This window comes from Trichoderma aggressivum (genome assembly GCF_033847375.1).
Source record: "Trichoderma aggressivum f. europaeum strain CBS 100526 chromosome Unknown scaffold_031, whole genome shotgun sequence".
Lineage (NCBI taxonomy): Eukaryota > Fungi > Ascomycota > Sordariomycetes > Hypocreales > Hypocreaceae > Trichoderma > Trichoderma aggressivum.
The window spans coordinates 347,894-369,830 of NW_026946397.1; the positions used below are offsets into that span (position 1 = coordinate 347,894).

At 53.3% G+C, this 21,937-nt stretch overlaps 4 protein-coding genes across 4 annotated transcripts; 2 read left to right on the forward strand and 2 right to left on the reverse strand.

The window, feature by feature from the left end:
• Positions 1-719: 719 nt before the first annotated feature.
• On the forward strand, positions 720-3,633 carry Triagg1_7269 (uncharacterized protein; the record flags this gene model as incomplete). Its single annotated transcript, XM_062901986.1, has 2 exons — positions 720-767; positions 823-3,633. 2 exons carry the CDS (start codon positions 720-722, stop codon positions 3,631-3,633), a joined length of 2,859 nt encoding a protein of 952 aa, XP_062753845.1.
• A 3,341-nt stretch (positions 3,634-6,974) lies between these two features.
• On the reverse strand, positions 6,975-8,741 carry Triagg1_7270 (uncharacterized protein; the record flags this gene model as incomplete). Its single annotated transcript, XM_062901987.1, has 3 exons — positions 6,975-7,374; positions 7,443-8,071; positions 8,160-8,741. The coding sequence occupies 3 exons, from the start codon at positions 8,739-8,741 to the stop codon at positions 6,975-6,977; spliced, it is 1,611 nt and encodes a 536-aa protein (XP_062753846.1).
• A 1,025-nt stretch (positions 8,742-9,766) lies between these two features.
• Positions 9,767-10,927, forward strand: Triagg1_7271 (uncharacterized protein; the record flags this gene model as incomplete). Its single annotated transcript, XM_062901988.1, has 2 exons — positions 9,767-10,171; positions 10,406-10,927. 2 exons carry the CDS (start codon positions 9,767-9,769, stop codon positions 10,925-10,927), a joined length of 927 nt encoding a protein of 308 aa, XP_062753847.1.
• A 2,709-nt stretch (positions 10,928-13,636) lies between these two features.
• Positions 13,637-15,817, reverse strand: Triagg1_7272 (uncharacterized protein; the record flags this gene model as incomplete). Its single annotated transcript, XM_062901989.1, has 1 exon — positions 13,637-15,817. One exon carries the CDS (start codon positions 15,815-15,817, stop codon positions 13,637-13,639), a length of 2,181 nt encoding a protein of 726 aa, XP_062753848.1.
• Between the last annotated feature and the right edge of the window lie 6,120 nt (positions 15,818-21,937).

The window sequence follows — 21,937 nt, forward strand, 5'->3', positions numbered from 1 at the left end:
TAAGAGAAGAGGAAACACTAGGGGAGAAAGATTTTACTAAGGATAAAAAAGCAGCTGCAGCAGCAGCTATAGTAGTAGCAGCAGTAGCCTAAATAGCAGTAGCTAAGCTATTAAAAAGGTTATCCCAGCTATATAACTGGGCAGCTTATAAAAGCTTTATTTTACTATATAATTTAACTATTATTATAATAATACTACTTAACTATTATATACTATTCCTGACTGCTATAACTTAATACTATATTTTAGTAGAGCGGGCTGGCTTAGACTAACCCTAGCCTATTTGGGCTTAGTTGGGTAAATATAATGCCCGAATAGCAAAAAGGTAATGCCTGAATAGCAATACTCATTAATTATTCTCCAATATACAAGTACAAGCATGGGAATGGTCATTATTGCATCAGGCATCTTCACTCCGTGTTGGAAACGGATTAGGTACCAACAATTACAGTCAGGTACTATATGTGCTCACGTGCTTACAACGGAGAGCGGAGGTGCTACTAATGTACGAGGTACAAGTACGGTGCAGTAACTGCTAAAAACGGTTGCCCATAGCGCTAAACGGTAGCACTAGAAACAGCTCCGTCTTGCTGTGGAGAGGCACCTTGGGTACCTGTAACATAAGGTACTTGATGATAACGGAACTTGCATGCATTCAATTCTGTTAGTCGCCCGTGAACTTCACGATTCGGCCATGAAGCATCACCACGGCGCCCTGCATGTCGACCAACAATGCGCCGCAGCCCGTCAAACTCTCGCTGCCTCTGGTTCGTCACCCTGCCGTCTCTGCCTGGCCTCGTAACTAATCGAGCCCCTAATTAGGAATACCAGCAGCAGCTGTTCCAAGAGCTCCGGTCTGAGGATGAGCTCGTGATTCTCGCCCGCGGCCTGGGCCAGATGCGCCTTGTCACAAACCTCCTCCACTCTTACGATGCCGCCGGGAGCAACCTCATTATTCTCGTCGGCTCGAGTGAGCGCGAAAACAACTGGATTGGCGAGGCGCTGGCCGAGCATGCCGCCATCAGTGCGTCCCCCAAAGCACGGGGCTTAACCGTCGTCAACACCGACTCCCAGACCGTCGGTGCTAGGGAAAAGATGTATGCGATTGGGGGCATCTTCAGCATCACGTCTCGAATCCTCGTGGTCGATCTCCTGACGGGACTGCTGAATCCCGAGCTCATCACTGGTCTTGTTGTCCTTCATGCAGATCGCGTCATCGCTACATCTCTCGAGGCGTTCATCCTCCGAGTGTACAGGCAAAAGAACAAGGTTGGCTTTCTCAAGGCCTTTTCAGACAACCCGGATCCGTTTACTACAGGATTCTCACCCTTGACCACCATGATGAGGAATTTGTTTCTCAAAAAGGCGTCTCTTTGGCCGAGGTTTCACGTCACAGTGGCTCAGTCCCTCGAAGGCAAGAAAAAGGCCGAGGTCATTGAGCTCGAGGTCCCCATGTCGGACTCGATGAGAGACATTCAGAATGCCATCATGGAGTGCGTCGAGGTCAGCATCCACGAGCTCAAAAAGGGTAATTCGGGCTTGGAAATGGACGACTGGAACTTGGACAGTGCCTTGCTCAAGAACTTTGACGTCATGGTTCGTCGCCAGTTAGATCCAAACTGGCACCGCGTCAGTTGGAAGACACGCCAGATTGTCAGCGATTTGACCATTCTTCGTGGGCTTCTCAGCAACATTCTCACTTATGATGCTGTGTCCTTTCTTCAACACCTTGATACAATACACGCCGCGCACTCCCCTCCGCCAGGATCGACTCGTCAATCTCAGTCGCCATGGCTGTTCTTGGATGCTGCGCAGACCATATTCGACGTCGCACGAAGGCGAGTCTACTCTGCAAATCCCAAAAGCGTATCACAGAGTGGCGAAAACATTGATTCTCTGCGGCCCGTTCTGGAGGAACAGCCGAAATGGGGCATCCTAGCAGAGGCTTTGGAAGAAATTGATCGAGACCTCTTCTTTGAGCCCAAAGTTCGAGATGACTCTAACGGGAGCATTTTAATCATGTGCTCAAACACGGATACGTGCCGGCAGCTCCGCGACTTCCTTCAGACCATGCATGTCAAGCCAAGGGCGGACAAAGATAAGCATCCCGTGGTGGACGACTCCGAGTTTGAGCGCGAACGTGCCGAGGAAGCTCGCAGGCCGTCGGCAAACTTCATGCTGAGGCGGAAGCTTCGAAACTATTTGAGATGGAAGAGGCAGTTTGCGCAGGTCAGCGCCAGCCTGTTTGCCGAGAATCAAAAGGCCCTCAACAGCGCCACGGATTCGCGGCCGGGATTTGGAGGTGGCGTCAGGGGGGGCAAGGCACCTTCAAACAAAAGGCGGAGAATGCGAGGCGGCGGAAATTCCATGATCATGTCCGGGCGTACCGACAATGGGAGCATTGCCCAGTATTTCGAGAAGCCAGGAGAGGTGGCAGATCTGATGGCAGAAGTCCAGATCACGGAAGAGGAAGCACTCCAGCAGAAGGAAGACATTGCTGCCGATCCGCTAGAGAACATGGAGGACTACTACCAGCTGTACGAGATGCAAGATTTGGTTGTTGTCCACTCCTACGATGGAGACCAGGATGAGCATGTGCTGGAGGAGGTCAAGCCACGGTACATCATCATGTACGAGCCTGACGCCGCCTTTATCCGCCGCGTGGAAGTGTACCGGTCATCTCACAATGACCGCAACGTCAGGGTCTACTTTTTGTACTATGGCGGCTCGGTGGAGGAACAGCGGTACCTGTCCTCGGTCAGAAGAGAAAAGGATGCCTTCACCAAGCTCATCAAGGAGCGAGCCAGCATGTCGCTGGTCATGACGGTCGACCCGCACGGAGTCGAGGACCCGCAGGAAGCCTTTCTGCGCACCGTCAACACCCGCATTGCCGGAGGCGGTAAGCTGGCGGCCACGGCGGAGCCGCCGAGGGTCGTCGTCGATGTGCGAGAATTCAGGTCCTCGCTGCCGTCTCTGCTGCACGGACGCTCCATGGTAGTGGTGCCATGCATGCTTACTGTAGGCGACTACATCCTGTCGCCGAACATTTGCGTGGAGCGAAAGTCCATCAGCGATCTAATTTCGTCCTTCAAGGACGGCAGGCTGTACAGTCAAGCGGAGACCATGTTTCAGCACTACAAGACCCCCATGCTTCTCATCGAATTCGATCAGAACAAGTCCTTCACGCTGGAGCCCTTTGCTGACCTTTCCGGCAGCCTCAGCAGCGTTGCTCCCACCAACGTCTCGTCGGATCTCCAATCCAAGCTCGTGCTGCTGACGCTTGCGTTCCCCAAGCTGCGCATTATCTGGTCATCCTCACCGTATGAGACTGCTGAGATATTCGCCTCGCTCAAGACGCTAGAGCACGAGCCCGATCCAATTGCAGCAGTGCAGGCGGGCCTAGACAAGGATTCCAGGGTGGAGGACCAGGTCTTTAATCAGGAGCCTCAGGAGATGCTGTCCATCGCGCCGGGCGTGACGCCGCAAAACGTCAAGAGCCTCATTCTGGACACGGAGAATATACGGGAGGTGGCCAACATGACGGAGAAGGAGCTGGAGCCGATAGTGGGCAAGGCATCAGCCAGACAAATCCATGGCTTCTTCAACAGGAACGTGATGGAAGAGGACGACTAGGATCTCCCTCCTGAAAGAACCGGTTAACCTTTTGATATTCCAGTCACCTCGAGTGGCATTAAAAGACATACTAGGCAGTATTTAATTTGGGCAAATATTAGCCAGCACTGAAAATCTGTTATTCAGCATCTCGTGTCTCAAATGTAGAGAGCTACGCCAGTGAAGAGTAAGCGATACTACCAAAAAAATAGAGATATATATCTATAGTAGCAAATACGAAATAAGGGCAGCGATAGTAGCTGATGGCAGAATAAAATATTAATAGTAGCAAATACTGATAGTAGCTGAAAGTAACTGGGTGATGGGAGTAGATGTTTGAAGAGCCAGATAGTTATACTTGCTCAATGACTACCAAGGCGCTCCAACACTTGAATCTCACGAAATCACTGGTATTTCTGCGTAGTATCTCCCTTGATTTAGTTCATGGTAAGCAACATTATTAGAGAAACAGCGAGAGGATATTAGTTGCAGTGTCAATTATTCAGACTATCTGATACATAGTAATACAGTAGACAAAGGAAAGAATTCAAATGCACCGCTCGAGGGCGACTAAAAGGTCCAGGTATCTCAAGAGTCCAACAATAATCATACATGGAAGCAAGGAAAAGCGTGGGTTTCGTCCGTCCACGCTGCAAAGAGACCGTGCTGCTTTGCTGTTCGGGGGGATGTGTGTGTTGTGTCATGTCGTGATTCATAACCGGTTCGTGAAGCAGAGCACCAGCAGACTTTGTCGTGATTCTTAAGACGATGGCCAGCTATGTCTCATGCTCCTTAACCCCCTTCTCTTCTCGGAGGTTCCAATCTTTGCTTATACGCGGCTCCGCATTCTGGAACCTCGCATTCCACGATGCCTGTATCGCCTGTTGCCTCCAGAGTGGCCGCACGTCAAGCAAGAGATGATTATACCAAAGAAAGCAACGATTCCATTTATCACGGCGGTGAGCATGTTGCCTATCCCGGAGATGATTGCCATGATCACACTGCCGATGGTTCGGAAGATGGCCTGGAACTGTTTGGTGATGCTGTTAGATGGGTGTTTTTCTGTGGGGGCTTGTACATGAACGGATGGAAGGTACTTACACAAGATACGACGGCACCCATTGTGAATAGTGTGTATGTGTTGATGTAGATGGTATTTGTTTGTTTGTTGATGTGGTGGTTGTGGATGTAGGACGCGATGTCTTAGAGCAGCAGGTTGTTTTGTTCGGGTTCAAAGTTCAAGAGACGACAAAATGTTTTCTTCGTAAAAAGGCGTCTTGCAGAGAATAGTCGACTAATCGTCAAGTGTTTGTTTGTTTGTTTGTTTGTTTGTTTGTTGAGTAGGAATAAGATAATAGAGAGAGAGAGAGAACGAAGAAGAGGTGGCGAGTGGGCTTCTCTTATACACGAGACCCCGGGCCGCAAGCAACAATCCCTGCACCAAAGCTTCCCGCAAGAACCACACACACCCAAAACTTTACCTTCTCCATCTTAAAAAAAAAAGATACATTACGAAAAGGCACCACATCGATACGCGCATCAAGCAAGGCTTGCTGCTGTACGAGGGATGTACCAACGCATGTTTGCAGCACGCAAAGAGTACCAACATGAACAAGGCCCAGCCATTTGCACGCCCCTCATCATTGATCCCTGGCCCTGCCGCTCACCGGTTCTATCTACTGCTACTGTAAACTTCATTTTAATCCACTCGCTGTCCGCTCTTTGCCCCCCTCCTCCAGCAAAACAAGGGAGTGTCATTTCCCCTTCCGCATTTGTTGGTTTGGATGCAATCAACTTTCTTTGTCACTTTCGTCATATCAGCCCGGGCCGTTTACTGGGCGACAATCCATGCCTGTTGTGTCGTCGTTGCGCAAAACGCTAAAGTGGAATGCCGTTAGCTCACGTTGCTTGCGAGTCCCGAGAAGAGCAATCTGGGAGAAGAATAGAGAAGAAAAGGGCTTCCATGACGTCAAGATGATTTTTTTGGCTCTGTCACGGCATCATCATGACCACCATCCCATCACGATGCAACAAACGGTTTCGTATTCCCCTTTTTTGGGCGCCTGCTAAGATACAGGTACCAAGTACAGCACAGCATTACCAAACGCTGAAATCATCACCACAGTTCCAGTTCTTTCGCTTCGAATCTTTCTTATCCTCTCCCCCCGGCCCTTCTCCTCCGGGGGAGCTGCACCGACATTCACATTTCACTGCAAGCATCCGTCCAATGGCGCGCTCGCCTCTTGTTGCGGTAAGGCGTCCCGTCCGCCTCACCATTCTGACAAGGTACGAGTACAGGTTACAGCTGCTAGTTCCCCGGTGGACCCTTGACGTATGCACCAACCCTGGTCCTAGGGAATCTTGATTTTCCCTCCATCGTGTGCGCGCCTTGTGGGAGCGAAGCATGTTCTTGAGACGATCGCGGCCGTTTCATGATGCTTCTGTGCGGTATCTAGATTTACATTTCCGGTGCTTTGGGTCACGCCGTAATCACTCCAGAAGGTACCTTTCTCGGGGTACCTAAAAAGGGTCCTTTGCATGACGTCAACTCCCCCTACTCGACCAGGTACGTACTCTCAGCCCATCCAGCGCGCTCTCTTCACATGCCACGCCCAGCTTCTAGACTTGTGCTCCGTAGAATGCTTCACATTCTCTGCATGTAATCCTCCCTTGCCTCCTGCGCTCCCCTTTTCCCCTCCTCTCTCTCACATGCTCCAAGCCCATCTCTCCGCCAATTCCATCGTCTGCTCGATACCGCCACGGCTTCCACCCACCGTCTCTCAGGCACAGGACTGCTCACCGTCTTCTGTGCCCGCGCCCGCATGCCGCCGCGATTGGCCCACGGCCGGCAGGTTGCCTGATGCCTGCAGAGGCGGTGTCGTATTTTAATCGAGTGCATTTGCCGGCAATTCGTCCAGTCGTCCAGTCGAACAGAGCACACGCGAATCTCTGGGCGGTGAGTGCTGCATGCCTGCTGCATGGTTGCTGTGCCTGTATCCTGTATGCGTTGCTTGCTGCATGCGTCCATCGTACATGGGGTGGCATCCTCTTGTCGTAGGTACCACCATCAGCCCGCCGTTTTCAAAACCCAGACCAAGAGATGAGATAGCCAAAGACCAGTCCGCTCAAATAGAAAGTTAAAAAAAAACATCATGAATCATATTCTTCAATAGTTAAAGAAATAGAGCGAGCGAGTTGAGCCAAAAGTGTACATGTGAAATTCACAAGCCCGCTCACAACGCCATCTATATGCCGTACAGGGGAGGGGGGGGATAAAGGGGGGAGGAACATATGTTAGTAAGCTGCCGCCGGAACGTCCCTTGTTTTTCTTCTCTTTCTCGTATATCATACATGTTCATGCCTCATCGTGAGAACCACCATCTCTTCTTGTTGTTGAGTGCCCTTTGCATGTGTGCTCGTAGCAACAGCTCCCTGTTCCTGGCATCCAGGATGCCGAGGGCAGCGCCGTCGTCGTAGTATGAGTGCCCGCGAGATAGCCGAGGCCGCTCATCGCCCGCCATCTTGATACGCTGGATCCTGCGCAGCCTGACCAGTCCATACCAGCAGACAAGCAGAGAAAAGGCTATCGATGTAGCCGTGACGGCGCCGAAGCCCCAGTTCGTTTCTTCGATAAAGTTTTCCAGATTGGCACCGTAAAGCCCAGCAATAAAGGTGCCCATTGCCAGCCCCAGCGTCCCAATGCTGAATTTGAGCTCCAGGAGCATGATGGCGTTGCGGTTGGCATCGAGAATAGCTCGTACGCTGTTGCAGGTGTTAGAGCACGTTGGAATAATTCAAGGGACACGTATAGAGAGAAAAGGAAAGCTCACAGGTCCTCTGTATTCCGGATACCAGACACCAGGTTGCTGGCCTCCTGCACAATTTCATCCGCGAGCTTATGATACGACTCGAGTAGCATCTCAACTTCCGTATGGTCGTCGGTGCTTCTATACAAGTCGTGCACTTTTTCCGTCAGATACATGGCTGCCAGGTCATCGTCCGCCTCCAGAAGCTCTTCAATGGCGTCCCGCACCAACTTTGCCTTTTGTTCAAATGTGCTGACTCGCTTCGACAGGATGAGCAACTGGCGCAGCTTCTGCCGGTCAATGTCGTCCTCGAGCTCGCTGAGGACGTGCATGACCGGCTCGCGTACCGACTCGAAATCTGCTTCGAGCTCGGACGTGACCGAGGTCAGCACGGCTTCGAGAGCTCGAAATTCGTAGGGTAGTCCCGGCACACCAGGAGGGGGCTTTTGTTGCAGCTTGCCCTGGAGGTCGTACATGAAAGCAGACTGCGGATAAGACGTCTTGGAGCCGTAGACGTCAAATAGCAGCACACGGTCACGCTTGATCAGGACCCTGAGATGTAGTAGATTGAGTAGAATGGCCGAAGGACGAACGAGTATGTGTGGGAGATTCGACGAGTCGATTTTACGAAGATCGCGGGGCAGTAAGCCGTACTGAAAATGCACACCCTCATGGTTAGTACCGTCGTTGTCACCGCAGGTGCTTCTCTGCTTGGCAGAAGTAGAGCGCAAATCATCATACCTTTGCGATAAGCTCCGATTTCTTGAATTCGCCGTCCATAAGAATCACCCTGCCATTCTCATCGACCTCTGTGCATCGAAGCCGCGGCTCCAGCGCCGCCTTGGCTGACAGGATTCGGCGGTTGGTGAACATGGACGAACCATGCTCCATGTCGTCGCGAGAAGGCAGGTCGTCCGGCTTGAGGGCTTTGGCACCTCCCCGTGCCCCAATACCCCATAATCTCTCTTGCCAGGTGGGAGCCGAATCGCCGTTCGCATTAGACACTTTCTGGTACGCAGTCGATGAGGTGCAGAAGGATCTCCTCTTCAAAGTCCGCGCGCAAGCCCTTTTGAATATTTTTCCAACCTGTAGCGATTCCGAGCCGAAGATTGAGGCTTCCAGATCAGTAAAAGCGGCGGGCGCACCGGAGCCGGTCTTGGTTGAATGCGCTCTGGCGACTCGCTGCCCGGAGGCTGCGGTTGTCACTCGACTCGGGCATGCATGAGCGCAGCTGTAGCCGAAGAACGGGATGTCGGTCTGCGAGCGCAAGAATCGCAAGAGACTCCGCGAGGGCACCGGCGACCGTAATGCCGCTGACTGCATCGCTATGGAATGGCGCGGGGGCAAACGAGCATCAACATGGACACTTTCGATTTCGGATTTGGTGTTGATCGATGGCGCGTATCAACGTATCAGCGGAACTGTCGCCCCTTGTGGATGACAAGGCAGAGGAAAAGATGGCAATAGATGTTAAACAGAAGCCATGAAATCAACGGTATGGTACAAGGCAAATAAAACTGACGACGCCTGCGCGCCCTGTTCAGTTCGTTATTGCGGCATCTCAGTATCAAGCCGTCGATGAGCGTCTTGTCCAAAATTTACCTCGCTATCGCAATCGGTGCGCACGGACCACCCTCGTCCTACCCGCCTGGTTGGTTCCTGCCCACCAGCGCACGGCCAGTCCATGCGGAAGGAAGCACGCAGGAACGCCTCAAGTGACAAGCTACAGGAATAATGGGGTACTTTCTCCATGTACATCGTTGGGTTCAACTTCAATTCCATTTCCAACATCAACCTCATCTTGCCGTCTTACTTTCTGTCTGTCTCAGTATGCATTCATCCTCCTCATTTGACAGCCAATGCGCAGCCGCCATTTTGCAACATTTCCTCAGGTGCAACCCTCGACGACGTCATCTTCTGAGACCAGCCTTCACATGCTCTGCTGCATGAAGTAGGGAGGCGGAAAGCCTCTCAAGCAGCCCATGGAGCTAATGCCCCCCCGACGAGCGCCCTGGCTGCTCGCCCAGCGACTATTTATCCCAGCGGATGCACTCGTTTCTGGTGTCGCGTCGCCATTTGCACAAAATCCCCAAACCTGACCTTGGGGGAATCCTTCGGCTGAAGTTTATTCACCGCCGTCTTGGCCACGACTTACCGCAACAAGACAAGAGCTCTCGGTAGTCGAGCCGCGAGGGACTCTGGCTCCACCTTAAATTGCCTGGCATTTCTCCCCCAGACACCGGCCGATCCCCAGACCGTGCCTCTCATCGATTGCAAACGATTGCTGGAGTTGGCCAGGCATTTTCCAACGTCAAATGCTCGACTGTTTCAAGTAGTTTCTTCTCGTCATGGACCTCACCAAGGTTCGCGTCAGAGGCAAGCGCAAAACACCTGCCACCAGCCGGCCCCGGTCATTACAAGAGCAGCCGCCCGCAAAGGCCCTGCGGACTAGGAAGTCATTGTCCTCCGTCATGGCCGCCCGAGCGACGCGCCAGCGGAGCACGCTCGACTCTCTCCCGGGGGAAATTCTCGAGAACATCCTCCTTTACAGCGCCAATCTCAGCCTGCCCCTGGTGAGCAACTACATTGGCATGAAGCTTTCGGGACGGGCTACTCTGTTGCGTCTCTTCATCCGGGCGTTTCATGAGACGTGGGACCAATGGTTCGGCATCCCGACCAATCCTGCGATTGTCCATGGACCTTGGTTAGAAGATGCCCAACATGTCCCCTGCTGTGGAGATCCCGTATTCCAGGTTCGTCAATTCCTTCCTCTCTTTCCCAAGCCAGATCTCAAGTACACCACAAAGGCGATTTGGTCATGACAACGCAATGCTAATTCAGCCCATGGATGCATACAGACTCAGGTGCTTAACCAACCTTGGATCACCATAGATTTAATATTGCAAGCGCAGCAGACCTGGTTTGAGAATCATGGGCGAGGGCGCCACTACCAACACGGCGCTTTTTGGATTGATAATGCTCAACAGGTTGGCCATGACTATGACGGGGGTTTCTGTCACTTCAATGCTCGAGAATGCTTCGAAGCAGATTACCAGCAAGCCATCAAATGGCCAGCCTTTGCCGCCCGAGGCGTTCATTGGTTTTCGCAAGATATACACCCCTTGACACGTATTCCGGATAGGCTCACTACCGGCCCGTGGGATGACGAATCGCAGCGGCAACTCTTTTGGCTCTGTCGCGGCGGTTACATGACTTGCGGAAAACTCATAGTCCAGCCTCCTTGGGAAGTCAAGATGGAGCTGATTCGCAACTCCATGCTGAATGCCGAGGTGCCCAATCTGCTAGCCATCAACTGCCTCTATCGCACCTGGGTGTTTGACGGCCTGCCCTCAGACGTTGTGAGGAAGGAGGTTGTCGGGCTGGAACGTCGAATTCAATGGGGAGGCGATCCACACCAGACTAGAGATCTGTTACGACGAGTCCGAAGCGCCTTTTTCTTCTCACTGCATATGCCCGAGGATCTTCTAGTTAGACGGACCGACATCTAGGCTCTCTCATTCTTCGTCCCTTCCTACCCTTATTAGCGCCACTGCCGATAAGCATCCAAGCTTTCAAAGCATGCGCTGGCAAGGCCATCACTGTCACTGCAGCTATCAAATATACGACAACCAACCATGGTGGAGCAGGATGATGATGGGGGAGCGAGCATATCAACAATCTTGCCGGCTGTGCTCTTCCTCCCCCATGCAGCCTAGGCTTCGTGAAGGGTCTCTATCTCTCGGCCAAATATCAAGGCTGGAGAAATATGTTTTTTGGAGACATGGGAGTCCCCAACTGCAGCCCCGCTGCAGCATCAACGCATCAACGCATTAAATTCAACTCATGATCAGGTGAGCTTAAGGGGTGGTTACACAACATCCATCCTTCTTCGTCAAACGGATACACAACTGCAACACCCATTGGCGTTGCACAAAGCGAGCAAGCAATCCGGCTGAAGGGAACAGCCCCCTCAGAATCCGGTCAATCATACGCCTGGCCACGCCCACGCACTCACTACCAAGTAATTCTGCTGGCCGCCATGCTCCCTTTTTTTCCCCGACTCACGTTTGTCGGGATGAGAACAGCGCGTTCTCCTTGGCCTTTGGATAAGCCTGACGCATAGACAGGCGAACCAACCACACGGGAAGTTCCAGCTTTATTTAGCCCGCCATGGTTGGTCCACGTCCACAACCACAACTGTCATTCTCGGAAAATCTGAATCGTGCAGCGGCCCCCATCGGCGGTACCACTTCAGCTGCCTGCTGTCTTTCTTTCTTTCTTTTTCTTTTTGTAAGGTCTCTGTGTGCGAGTGTGTGCGCAAATGGGTAAGGAAGGAAATGTGGTTTTTCATTTGTCCCAAATAATGTTGCCAGAGGGTGGCTATCAAACACTTGGAGTTTATTTACCAGACTGATGATATGACTTTTAATCCAAACTACATTAACAGATTCTCCTCTCTCGAGAAATGGTCCAAAGGACGGCAATGAATGACAATTCGATAGCAACAAGGCCATTTACATGACAACACGTATGGCTCTTGAGAGCAGCTGCAGCCATGAGGGGATATGTGTGTGAGCAGCCCGTTTATACTCTCATATCGGCCATGAGGGGGACATGGGAGAGGCAAGCCAACTCCACCCGCCCACGAGTCGCGACATGTACTCGTACATACCCTGATGCACGGCAGGTCGTCGTCTTCCCTTCACGCCCTTTGCACCGTATGGCTGCGTGTCGGCGTGAAGAGACAGGCGGCATCACCATGTTCTCCGTGTAGGATCCTGCCCAGCCAACCAGCCTGGCTTACGAGGGGGCTCCACCGTGTGTGTGTGTATCGAGGAAATCTCCTCTTTCGGCGAGTTGGATTAGGACAGCCACCCAGCTCGCTTCCGTAGAACCGCGATTTACAGCTACTTCGTGCTTGTGCGCGCATCCTCGCAAGTTCCGTCTTTGACAAGCCACAGTGCACATGTACATGTAAACTGGAGCACAGAACAGCCCTCCCTCCAGTCGCCACCGCTTACCCAATCAGGCAAGCTCCCGGCCTCAGGAAAAGAGCTGGGAGGGAGCAAATTTTAGGGCCCCCCCCCCCATGTCGGGACGACGCCCATGACTCACTCGGTGGGCGGTTTCACGCACGCAACGCAAGTCAGAAACGAATTTTCGCGCACTGGGAATCTCGACATGGCTTGGCCTACAGTAAACCTTGTGTGGTGGCCCCCCCCTTGATCCCCTCTCTCCCTCTCCCTCCCTCTCTTTAGGCTGCTGAGGAGTTGTTCGTAAGCAGAGAGTTCGATCAAGGCTGCCCTGCACCGTGGCTGGGGTGGGAATCTCGCACTCTGGCTAATGCAATCCGCGGACTTGGACGAGGGATCGTTTGTTTACTTGGTAGTAGGTAGATACTGGTACATACTTGGGCAAGCTGGGTAACCGGAGGTGAAGGAATTAACTAGCAGATTAGAGGTGCTTTCATGGCTCAGGTAATATTCATTGGTCACTCAAACATCACATGCATCACATTTGGAGAAAAACAAAGGCCCAAAAGCTGCTCGTCATCATGTTTGAATTCTTTCCCATTCGCTCTCCTCCATCCTCTCTTCGAAACAGGAGGACGGGATCCAAGCAAATGGGGCTTTGGCTATCGCCTAGATAGAGCAAGAAAAAAAAAAGGTCGAAAGTCGCAAAGGAAATCAAAAGCTTCTAGTCGTACAAGTAAAACACACAGAAACAGCCTCCGGGCCCCTCAGCTGCCGGGCAAAACCTTTAAATTGCTTTCTTCCACACTTTACAGGATATCTTTCATCACCGTCGTTGTAGCCATCCGTATGTAATTTCCCTTGTTCCTGGATGAAGAAACAGTAAATAGATTAAACGCACTTTTTTTTCCAAGGCGGAAACCGTTGCCTTTGGACAATGCCATGTCCGGTGGTTTATGTTACTTGCACAAACGTGCCCTCTGCCCGAGGTGTGCGATATCAAAAGCTCTGTTGTCAACGAGACGCCCCCTGGCCTCTCCCCCTTCGAGCGCCATCCATATAAAAACCGTTAAAAAGTCTTCTAACAAAGGGAAAAAATAAATTGCAGCAAATAGAGAGAGAAACGAAGGGCGGAATCGGTAAATTACAGCCAGACCGATCCATGGTAGAACAGCATTAGATTGATGGCGATGGTAATTCGCGTATGAAAAGTTTGACAGTGTAAATAAACGCCCCGGGTAAATTTCAGTTAAGGATGCCCCAAAAGCTTGGCTCTCGTGGGCGAAATGCGCTCGTTGCTGCCTGATAGCCACTGGCCGCTTGAGCGGAGCAACAAAGCCTCTTCCTTGTTTCTCCTGGGCTGGGGCGAACGGGTACCTGCAAGTAGGGCTCCGTTCCGTCGAGTCCTCGCGAGCGCGCAATGGGCCAGGGAGCGCTCCCGGCGCCGTGTGGGTAGAGCATCTCCCGTACGTGATCCTGCAGGGGCTGGTCCACTGATGCGGTTCGGCTACGCTTGATGCCAGCCTTGGCCGCGATGGGCGCCGTGGGCTTGAAGTCAACACCGCGGATGCTCTGGCTGTGCAGGTGCTGGAGAGCACGTGCGGCATCCGAGTCGGGATCCCGGGACATTCCTTCCAGCTCGCGTTGCTGTCTTGCCAGGGGGGTTTCCAGAGCGAGGCTCCCAATCTTCGCAACCGGGCCGGTGTACGATTCGGGAGACGACGTGAAACCATACTCTTCGTAGCTCTCCGAGACGGTGGGGACTGTCGACCTCAAGTACGATCTCTCATTCATCGCCTTCATCGATCGGAATCGCGACTGAGCCGTCAACGAGCTGTTGAGGGTCGCGCTAGCGAAAGACGAGGCAGACGAAACGGAGGACGAGCGAGAGGTGTGCGAAAGATCCGAAACCATCGATTCGGGAGAGGACATGGTCGAGATTGAGTTGGCAAGAGAAGAACGGCGAGCGGGGCAGTAGTTCTGGGGGGATGCCGACAGGGTCGCGGGAAAGCGCTCCAGGTGCTGAGCGGTGTTGATGCTGCCGGCTTGGGCCATGGCCAGGCACATTGCGTTGCTTTTACCGAGAAGGTGTGATGCAGCACTCACTGCGGGAGTGCAGATGCCACTTGCTTGCGGTGTCAGGCGCGGGGTCGGAAGAAGACCCATTGCAGGGGCCATTCGGCCGGGAGTGGCCGTAAAAATCGTGGGGGTTGGCTCCAAGGGAGTAGGCAGATACTTGGTGAGAAACTTGGGATCGCAAGTCTCTTCCTCGGCCGCGGTCGAAGCCAGGGTGGGCACACGTCGCTGCTCCGTGGGGAGGTTGAGAATACTACGAGGTGATAGGGCGCAGAGATCACTGGATCTCGCAGGCATGCGGAGGGCGGGAATGAGTCCCTCGATGTTGGTCAGGTCCGGGTTCAGTCCCAGGATGACTTGCTTCCACTCCGACGTTTGCTGAGCCAAAGTCTGTGAGACGGCACCGGGCGACGGCGGGGGTGGGGGAGGAGTATGTTTGAGAACAATTTCGGTCCATCGTCGGAAAACCTCATCAGTGATGTGTAGCTTCCAGTTGACAGCGAGAAGAAAAGCGACCTCGTTCTGGTTGATCTCCTGGACATTGAGGCCAGAGATCTTGCTCCAGGCACGTGCAGAGTAGTTGCGGTCCTGAAGATACTTGGAAGCAAGGATCAGGGCCGCGAGGAACATGCGCCGGCCGCACTGAAGAGCCCGGTCGGCGAAGCGGTCCTCGTACTGCTCCGTAGTAAAGCTACGCTTGGGAACGTGAGGCTTGATGAGGATGAGATAATACAGCGCGACTTGCAGGGTCGAGTAGCTCGTGCGCGAGCGCCGAAGCGTCTCTTGGATAAAGGTGCGCAGCGGCAGCACGGTCCTGTTGCCAGGCTCCGGGCGGCACGGAGCGGAAGAGAGAGGCCAGATGGCTTCAACAATCTGGGTGGACGAGTCTGGAAACATAAAGGCTAAGCACGGGAGTTTTGGCTTCAAGGGCTGTGTCAGTGAGAGGCACGTACCGACAAGGCTATCGACGAAGTTCACTTTGCGATCCGACTGCCGAACAAGTGATGGTGGGGGGCATCCCGCGCCACCAGCCGCCGCAGCGGTGCGTCTAGGGTTTTGGCGCAACTCAACAGGGACAACCTGTTGTTGCTGCTGACGTTGCTTGGTAAGGTCAGGTCGACGAGTGGTTGTCGAGGACGCCTGAGAGGAAAAGTACGAGGTGCATGAGTCGTTGTCGGATGAGATAGAGCCAGAGGCATCGTCCGAGGTTTGGGAGGCAGTGTCGGATCCGGACCACACCGAGGAGGCAGAGGCCGAAGCCGAGGAGGATATAGACGAGTTATAGGGGGCATATCGACTCAAAGGGTCATAGGAGGGTAAGAGGGGCGAGATTGTAGTTTCGCACGTCATTTTGACGAGTTGTGATGGGAGGAGGTAGTTGTAAAGACGTTTCCAGTCGCCGTCAAGGCTAAGTCAACCGGAAGATTGTGACAGTTTCGAGCGTTACCGAGTCGTGTTGCTTTTAGCCCTACAGCAATAGCATCCGATGATGGTGAATGCAACCGCGTGAAGAACCGTGTTCGAGATGAAGAGAAGAGGGCCTTCTTTAGATAAGAAGGGGAGTCGACTTTTCACGAACAAGCAGACCGGTGGACGAAGCTGAGACGGCGACTGGAGAAAGTTTGTAGGTTGCAAGAGGCATCGCGAAACCAATGCTCTGGCGGCTAGTGTTGTGGGAGGGAGTTGATGAGACTCTTAGACCAAGTCTATCATCGGGTGACGAGGCGGTTGGAGTCGGTTGTTGCTGCTGTTATGACGAAGGCGTTGTGGCTGTGAGGGCGAGGGTGAGTGCGAGTGCGAGTGTGAAGCGGCTGGCTTTCGGTTTTGGCGACGCGACGGGCAGCGGTTACAGGGATGAGTCGAGGCCAGGGATCATCGAGATGGATATGCAGGTACGGGCTGAAGGAGGCTGTCAGGGCAGCGTGCAGCGTATTTATCGCGACGAGCGAGATGTGACTCTTCACAGCGTGGCCTGAAGTCTCGGGGGGCTGATGCAAGGCGGCGAGGTGACAGCCTGGTGCTATGTGTAGCGCAATAGCGAGGTTAGGTAGGGAGTGGATACAAAGCGCCGGCTGTGTGACTCTTCGCGCTGAGGTGGCGAGTGGACTGGGCAGGTGGCCGCCAACTGGCGATTTCGGAGCACAGCGCCCGAGCAGCTAAGGCTAGGCAGTGACAGTGAGTGAGACAGCGCCTGGAGAGCCGGGGCCACAGCGCTCGTCAACTGAGCAGACAAGTGGCGAGGCCGAGTGAGTCGATTCGCCCACCAAAAAAAAACAAAGGAGTCGAGTGATTTAAAAAAAAATAAAAAATAAAAATAAAAAAAACAAGGACACAGAAAAACAGGCCAGGAGCCAGGGAGAGAGCGGTCAAAAGAGCACAGGCAGCAATGCACAGCTGTCCTCTTTTGTTCTTTCTTCTTTCTTCTTCTTTTCCCTCTTTTACCAGGTCAGCAGGGCCGTGGCTGGTGATGACGGAGTTGGCTGGGGGGGGGAGAGAAAAAGCCAGAAGATGCGATGGAGCCGTGAGTTTGAGTGTGAGTATTGCGGCGTTGTCCAGGTACAACAGGGGATGAGATGCGACAGAAAGTGCACAAGACAAGGACACGGCTAAAGGACAAAACGGGACGTGAGGATAGGAAAAAAAGGAAAACAAAAAAAGAAGAGATTCCCAGTATTAAATGAAACGATAATGCGCCGTAGAGTAGAGAGGCACCGGAGCAGACTTCGAGAGTCGCTGGCGAGCTTACAATGCGGTACCGAACTTCATCGCGACGTTCGATGGGGGAAGAAGAGCAGAATCGATGACGGCCATGGGGGTCGTGGCATAGTTTTGAATGGCAGCAAGAGAGGCCCAGAGCCAGAGTCAGACTGAAGCAGCGCCAGCCAGTCAGGAAATGCGACCGGGGGCGGCGGGACGACGAGACACCAAAGTGCGGGAGTACGAGGGTACGAGTGCTTGTACATACAGCAAGGGGGATCGAGTTCGTACAGGTAGGTCAGTACTAAGGTACCTTCTGGGACATGCATTATTACATGTACCGCAGCGGTAACCTGGAATTTCCATTTTTCTTAGTTTAGCCTGGTTCCGGCACTAGGAAAGGTTCAAGCCTAGCACTGTCTGCACTGGCAGCTTCTAGCGCTCCTAGGTACTAAGGTACCTCGACGGGTATCTCGACGTGTATCTCGACGTGTATCTCGACATGTACCTCCTCTAGTGCGCTTGTGGGTGCTTGTTGATGCACCGCGAGGACCAACCTGAGAGCCAAGAGGGCCCAGCTGTACCGCGACAGGTACCTACCTTGGTACCTGTCTCTGTCTCTCTGCTGCTCGGGAACTTTGAGAGGCGCTGCAAAAAAGGGCAACAACCATCGACCGGCTGGCTCGTCCGCTGCTTCTTCAATCTGCGGCCTGGCGCGCCGTGATTGGCCCAGCGTCTCTCCAGGCCTGTCCCGCCCCTCACTTCTCCCCTCCTGTGGCTGGCGAATGGCTGCCAGGCTCGGACGCTCCAGTGGCCCAGCCAGCACACCAGGCGCAGATTCCGCCTCCACAGCATCCGCAAAGAGTCACTGTATTCTTATCGTCCAAAGGTCGCGCGGGTGTCTCGCTCGCTCGCTCGCCCGTCCTTGCGTCATGTATGGCAGCTTGAGCGTCTACCGCGTGTAAGGGCACTTGGTGCTTTCTGGATATCTCTGCCTGCAACTACCAACCTCGTAGCCAATGTGCACTCAGCACCTAAAGATGGGGATCAGATATTCTCAGCTTGGAGGTACAAGTGCTGTACAGTAGTGGTGACTGATCCCACTGGCCCAATCACTCCCTGCCCATTGCAAAATGCCTGCGTGTGTGCGTCTTTGGTGGCTTGGTGGCCTCATCGCCTTGGGCCTAGCGTCATGCCTTGGGCGGCTTATCCCTGGCCGCAGCTTGTTTCTGTTTTCGTGCCAGGCTGCTGTGCTCCTGCCTCTGCCTCTGCCATTTTTGCTGCTGCTTCCTGCTTCTTCCTGCTTGTTGCGACTGACCTGCTCTTGTTCCTGCCACTTCCAACTGCTGCCAAGGCCGGCGCACGGGCCCCGAAAACGTATCAAGTGGTGAGGCAGTGAGGTAATGAGCGACAGGCAGCCACTAGGGGAGGTGCGAGTTACCCGTACCGCTCCCTCCCTTCAGTGCTCAGTACTAACCTTGGTAACTTTGTCATCCATGTATCCAGACAAGTGAGACAAAAGGCGGGAGAGACAGAGACGGGCAAGAGAGAAATGAAAGCTCGCCCGTCCCCTCAGTCTCAGCTCGCCGCTCCTTGGTGCTGTGCTGTGCTGCCTCTTCTACGGGCCGTCAATAACGACTCGAGGTATTGATGCTCGTTCCTTGCAACCTCAATACTGAGCATCTTGCTAGGCACCTAATGCTGCCACTAATCGTGGTGGCGGGAGGCGAGATTGCTGACTCAGTTCTGCCGTCCTGGTGGCTCATTGCTCTCCGTGTGCCGTCCCTACTAGGCAATTTTCGCAGCCAAATACGATGCCAAAGAGAAACACGGAGCACGGAGTACAGGCGCGGTACTTGGCACTTCTGGAAGCTGGAAGGAGGGGAGGAGGAGGGGATCGCAGCCACTTGTCGCCATTTGGAGATGCGATACGCACGCCATGTTGCCTCTGCATCCCGCCTCATGACGGACAAGTTGCTCAACAAAGGCTTCTTCTTTTTTGCCTCTCTCGTATTGTCTCCAATACCAAGCCGTGTTGTCGTATACCGCTTGACTCTTCTCTTTGCTTTACAAAGATACGATGATTGCCGTTTGATCATGCTTTGTGATCACATGAGGGAATCACAGCATTTCATGTCCAATCTGGACGAGGGGGATGCCGCCCTGCTCGCACACCAGCTAGCGGCGATACCTACAAGGTCACTACCGACTAGCTAATGCGATGCCTCTCAATGCTGCGTTGTACAGGCACGAGTGCAAACTGGTACGATCACTGGTACTCGTCGCTCGACCAGATGTGTCTCCATCAGTACAAAGCAAGTCCTCCGCGCCGCGCGTTTATTCGGCGGGTGCCTGATCTGACCGTGAGTCCCGGAGCAATACCGCGATTCGTACTGCCCAGGTACTGCTGCGGCTTGTCCTTGTACTCCGTCCGCTCCGGCCGCTCCAGTTTTCGTCGCGCAACGCCTCCACCGAAATCAGACAACGCAATTTTTGGCTCTTTGCCTCGTGGACAGGGGGGTTGCAGTGGGCGAGTCCCTTTCTGGCCGTTGGGGCAAAGGCGGTCTGGCCGCTGTCAAGGGGACCTCAAGGCATCCAGCGCTATTACTCCAAACCCTTGTTTGTGTACGGACAATGTGGTGGTAGCAGGAATGCTTGCAAGGCTCTCGTCTCCCAGTCACACCACCCACAGAGGCAGGAAAAGGTCTCAAGCTGGGACAAACACGATGCTGCTCGTGCCTGTAGTGCTGCAAGTCTCAGTCTGTCATTTGCGGGCACCTCCGCCACTGTCCAAGGCCCTCTTCGAAGACGAAATCCCGGCCTGCTGGGTAGACGACGCTACACTATGTACCAACAGACGCACTGCCGCTGAGCCATCGTTCGACGATCCAAAAGCGCCGAGGCGATGAGCCTCCTTCCGTCTCTATTTTTGAAGACAGTGGATGCCAGGTTGATTGGCAATGTACTTCGAGGAGTGGGTTTGCGCCAGGCTGCTCTTTGCTGCGGAGAGCGTGCTAGTACGACTCTGTACTAGCGAACCAGGATTCGTGACAGATTCCCTCGAATCCTGGGAGGAATGCACCACGCTCGCTGCCTTTGGTTGTGTGCTCGTTGCTTTCGGGCGGGCCTGCTCCGGCACTCCAAAAAATGTCGTGCATGGCTCGTGATGGACGAACGCTCCTCATCAGCCACTCTGGTCAAAGACGAATATGGCCATGTGTGTAAAAATGGACACGGCAAACTGCGCGTTTCCCTTGCACGGCATCGGGTTCTAACTTTTGGGTGCGGTAGTACCGTCGGATGCCAGCTCCCCCAACTTGGAGCCTCTGTTTTATGTCATCTCATTGAACTCCTGAAACAAGCCATCCAAACCACTTGGAACACTTGCCGCCTTCAAGCACCTAGCTCCTTTTCCGAGTCGCTGTAGCATGTGACGAACCACGCGTTGTCTGGTCATACAACGAAGAGGGGGAGGAAATGGTTGCTTCGCCCATACTCTCTGCAATGAGAAAATACAAGAACAGTTCGCTTGAGCCAGACTACTGTGCATTTACACACAGGATAACGCTTACTGCCAGGCAATCACCCAGCCGTCGGCGCCGCGTCGTCTTGGGCCCTATCGCACTTGGCAGGCTTTCCCACACACGCGAGTGCAGCTTGACGGGACACAAAAAGAAAAGAAAGACATGGGAAATGACAGCCATTGCTAGCGGGTCAGAAACGCAAACTGCTGTCACCCCTCTCCCCCTTTCCCCTGCACAATCAAGCGCCCTATCATTCTGTCCAGTGCTCGTATACACTCAGCATCGAGCAATTTCACACCTGCAGCTTGGTGTTGCACCACTAGGATGATCACGGCGCCGCTTCGCCCGATATTGCGTGGCTGATCAGTGAAAAGCTCCCCTGTCACCCATGTAGAATTTTGGGAGGGCCGTCTGTAGAGGCCAACCAGGTTCGAAGTACAAGATACTGTATTTACGAGTACAGTGCTGTGTGGATTGTTTGGTGAGGATACGGCAACATACTGTGATCGTTCTTGGATGTGGCAAGTCTAGAATGATCTGCATTTTGCACTCCAGCATTCGCTGTCCCCAAGCATCAAGCGAGGCGGCAAATTGAATCTTGCCGCCTTCTTTTCTATGTACCGCCGTAACGCATACTGCGTCCTCCGTACGTACGAAGTACTGAAATATGTACTGGCTGTTCCGCGCCTTTTTACACATCAACCCAAGGTCACTGCCCCCCTTTGTGCTAACAGCTTGTTGAAGGCTCATATCTCTGGGGATACCAAGCCCGCTTTGCAAAAAGTTACAAGTTAACCGACAGCGATTTCAGTTGGAGACAAGGCCCAACCTACGTGCACTCTTGGAGCTTTACAAAAAGATCAATTTCAAAGGTCAAGCTGCCAAGGCCTAGGTACTATTGGCAGAAGAGATCAGTTGCAAAAGCTGCAGCTCTCCCCATGTACAAACTCGCATGGCTAGCAGCATGAGGGGTCAATTCGACACGTCTTGCGGACGAGATTGGCCATTGACTGGCATTGATCCTATTCGCTGCGAGCTGCGTACCTTGGTGGCCCAAGCAAACAGCGGCTGTAACGGAAAAGGTACGCGGTTTGCATGAGACATACGTGAGCGTCATAATTTCCACAGGTTTCACGTCATGCGGGTCTCCCCCACAATGTCTACTTGTTCGTCCATTTCTACTGCATGCGCCTTGCATGAGTGCGTGAGGGGAAGGCGAGGTGAGGAGGCGGAGAAGAGGGCGGAGGAC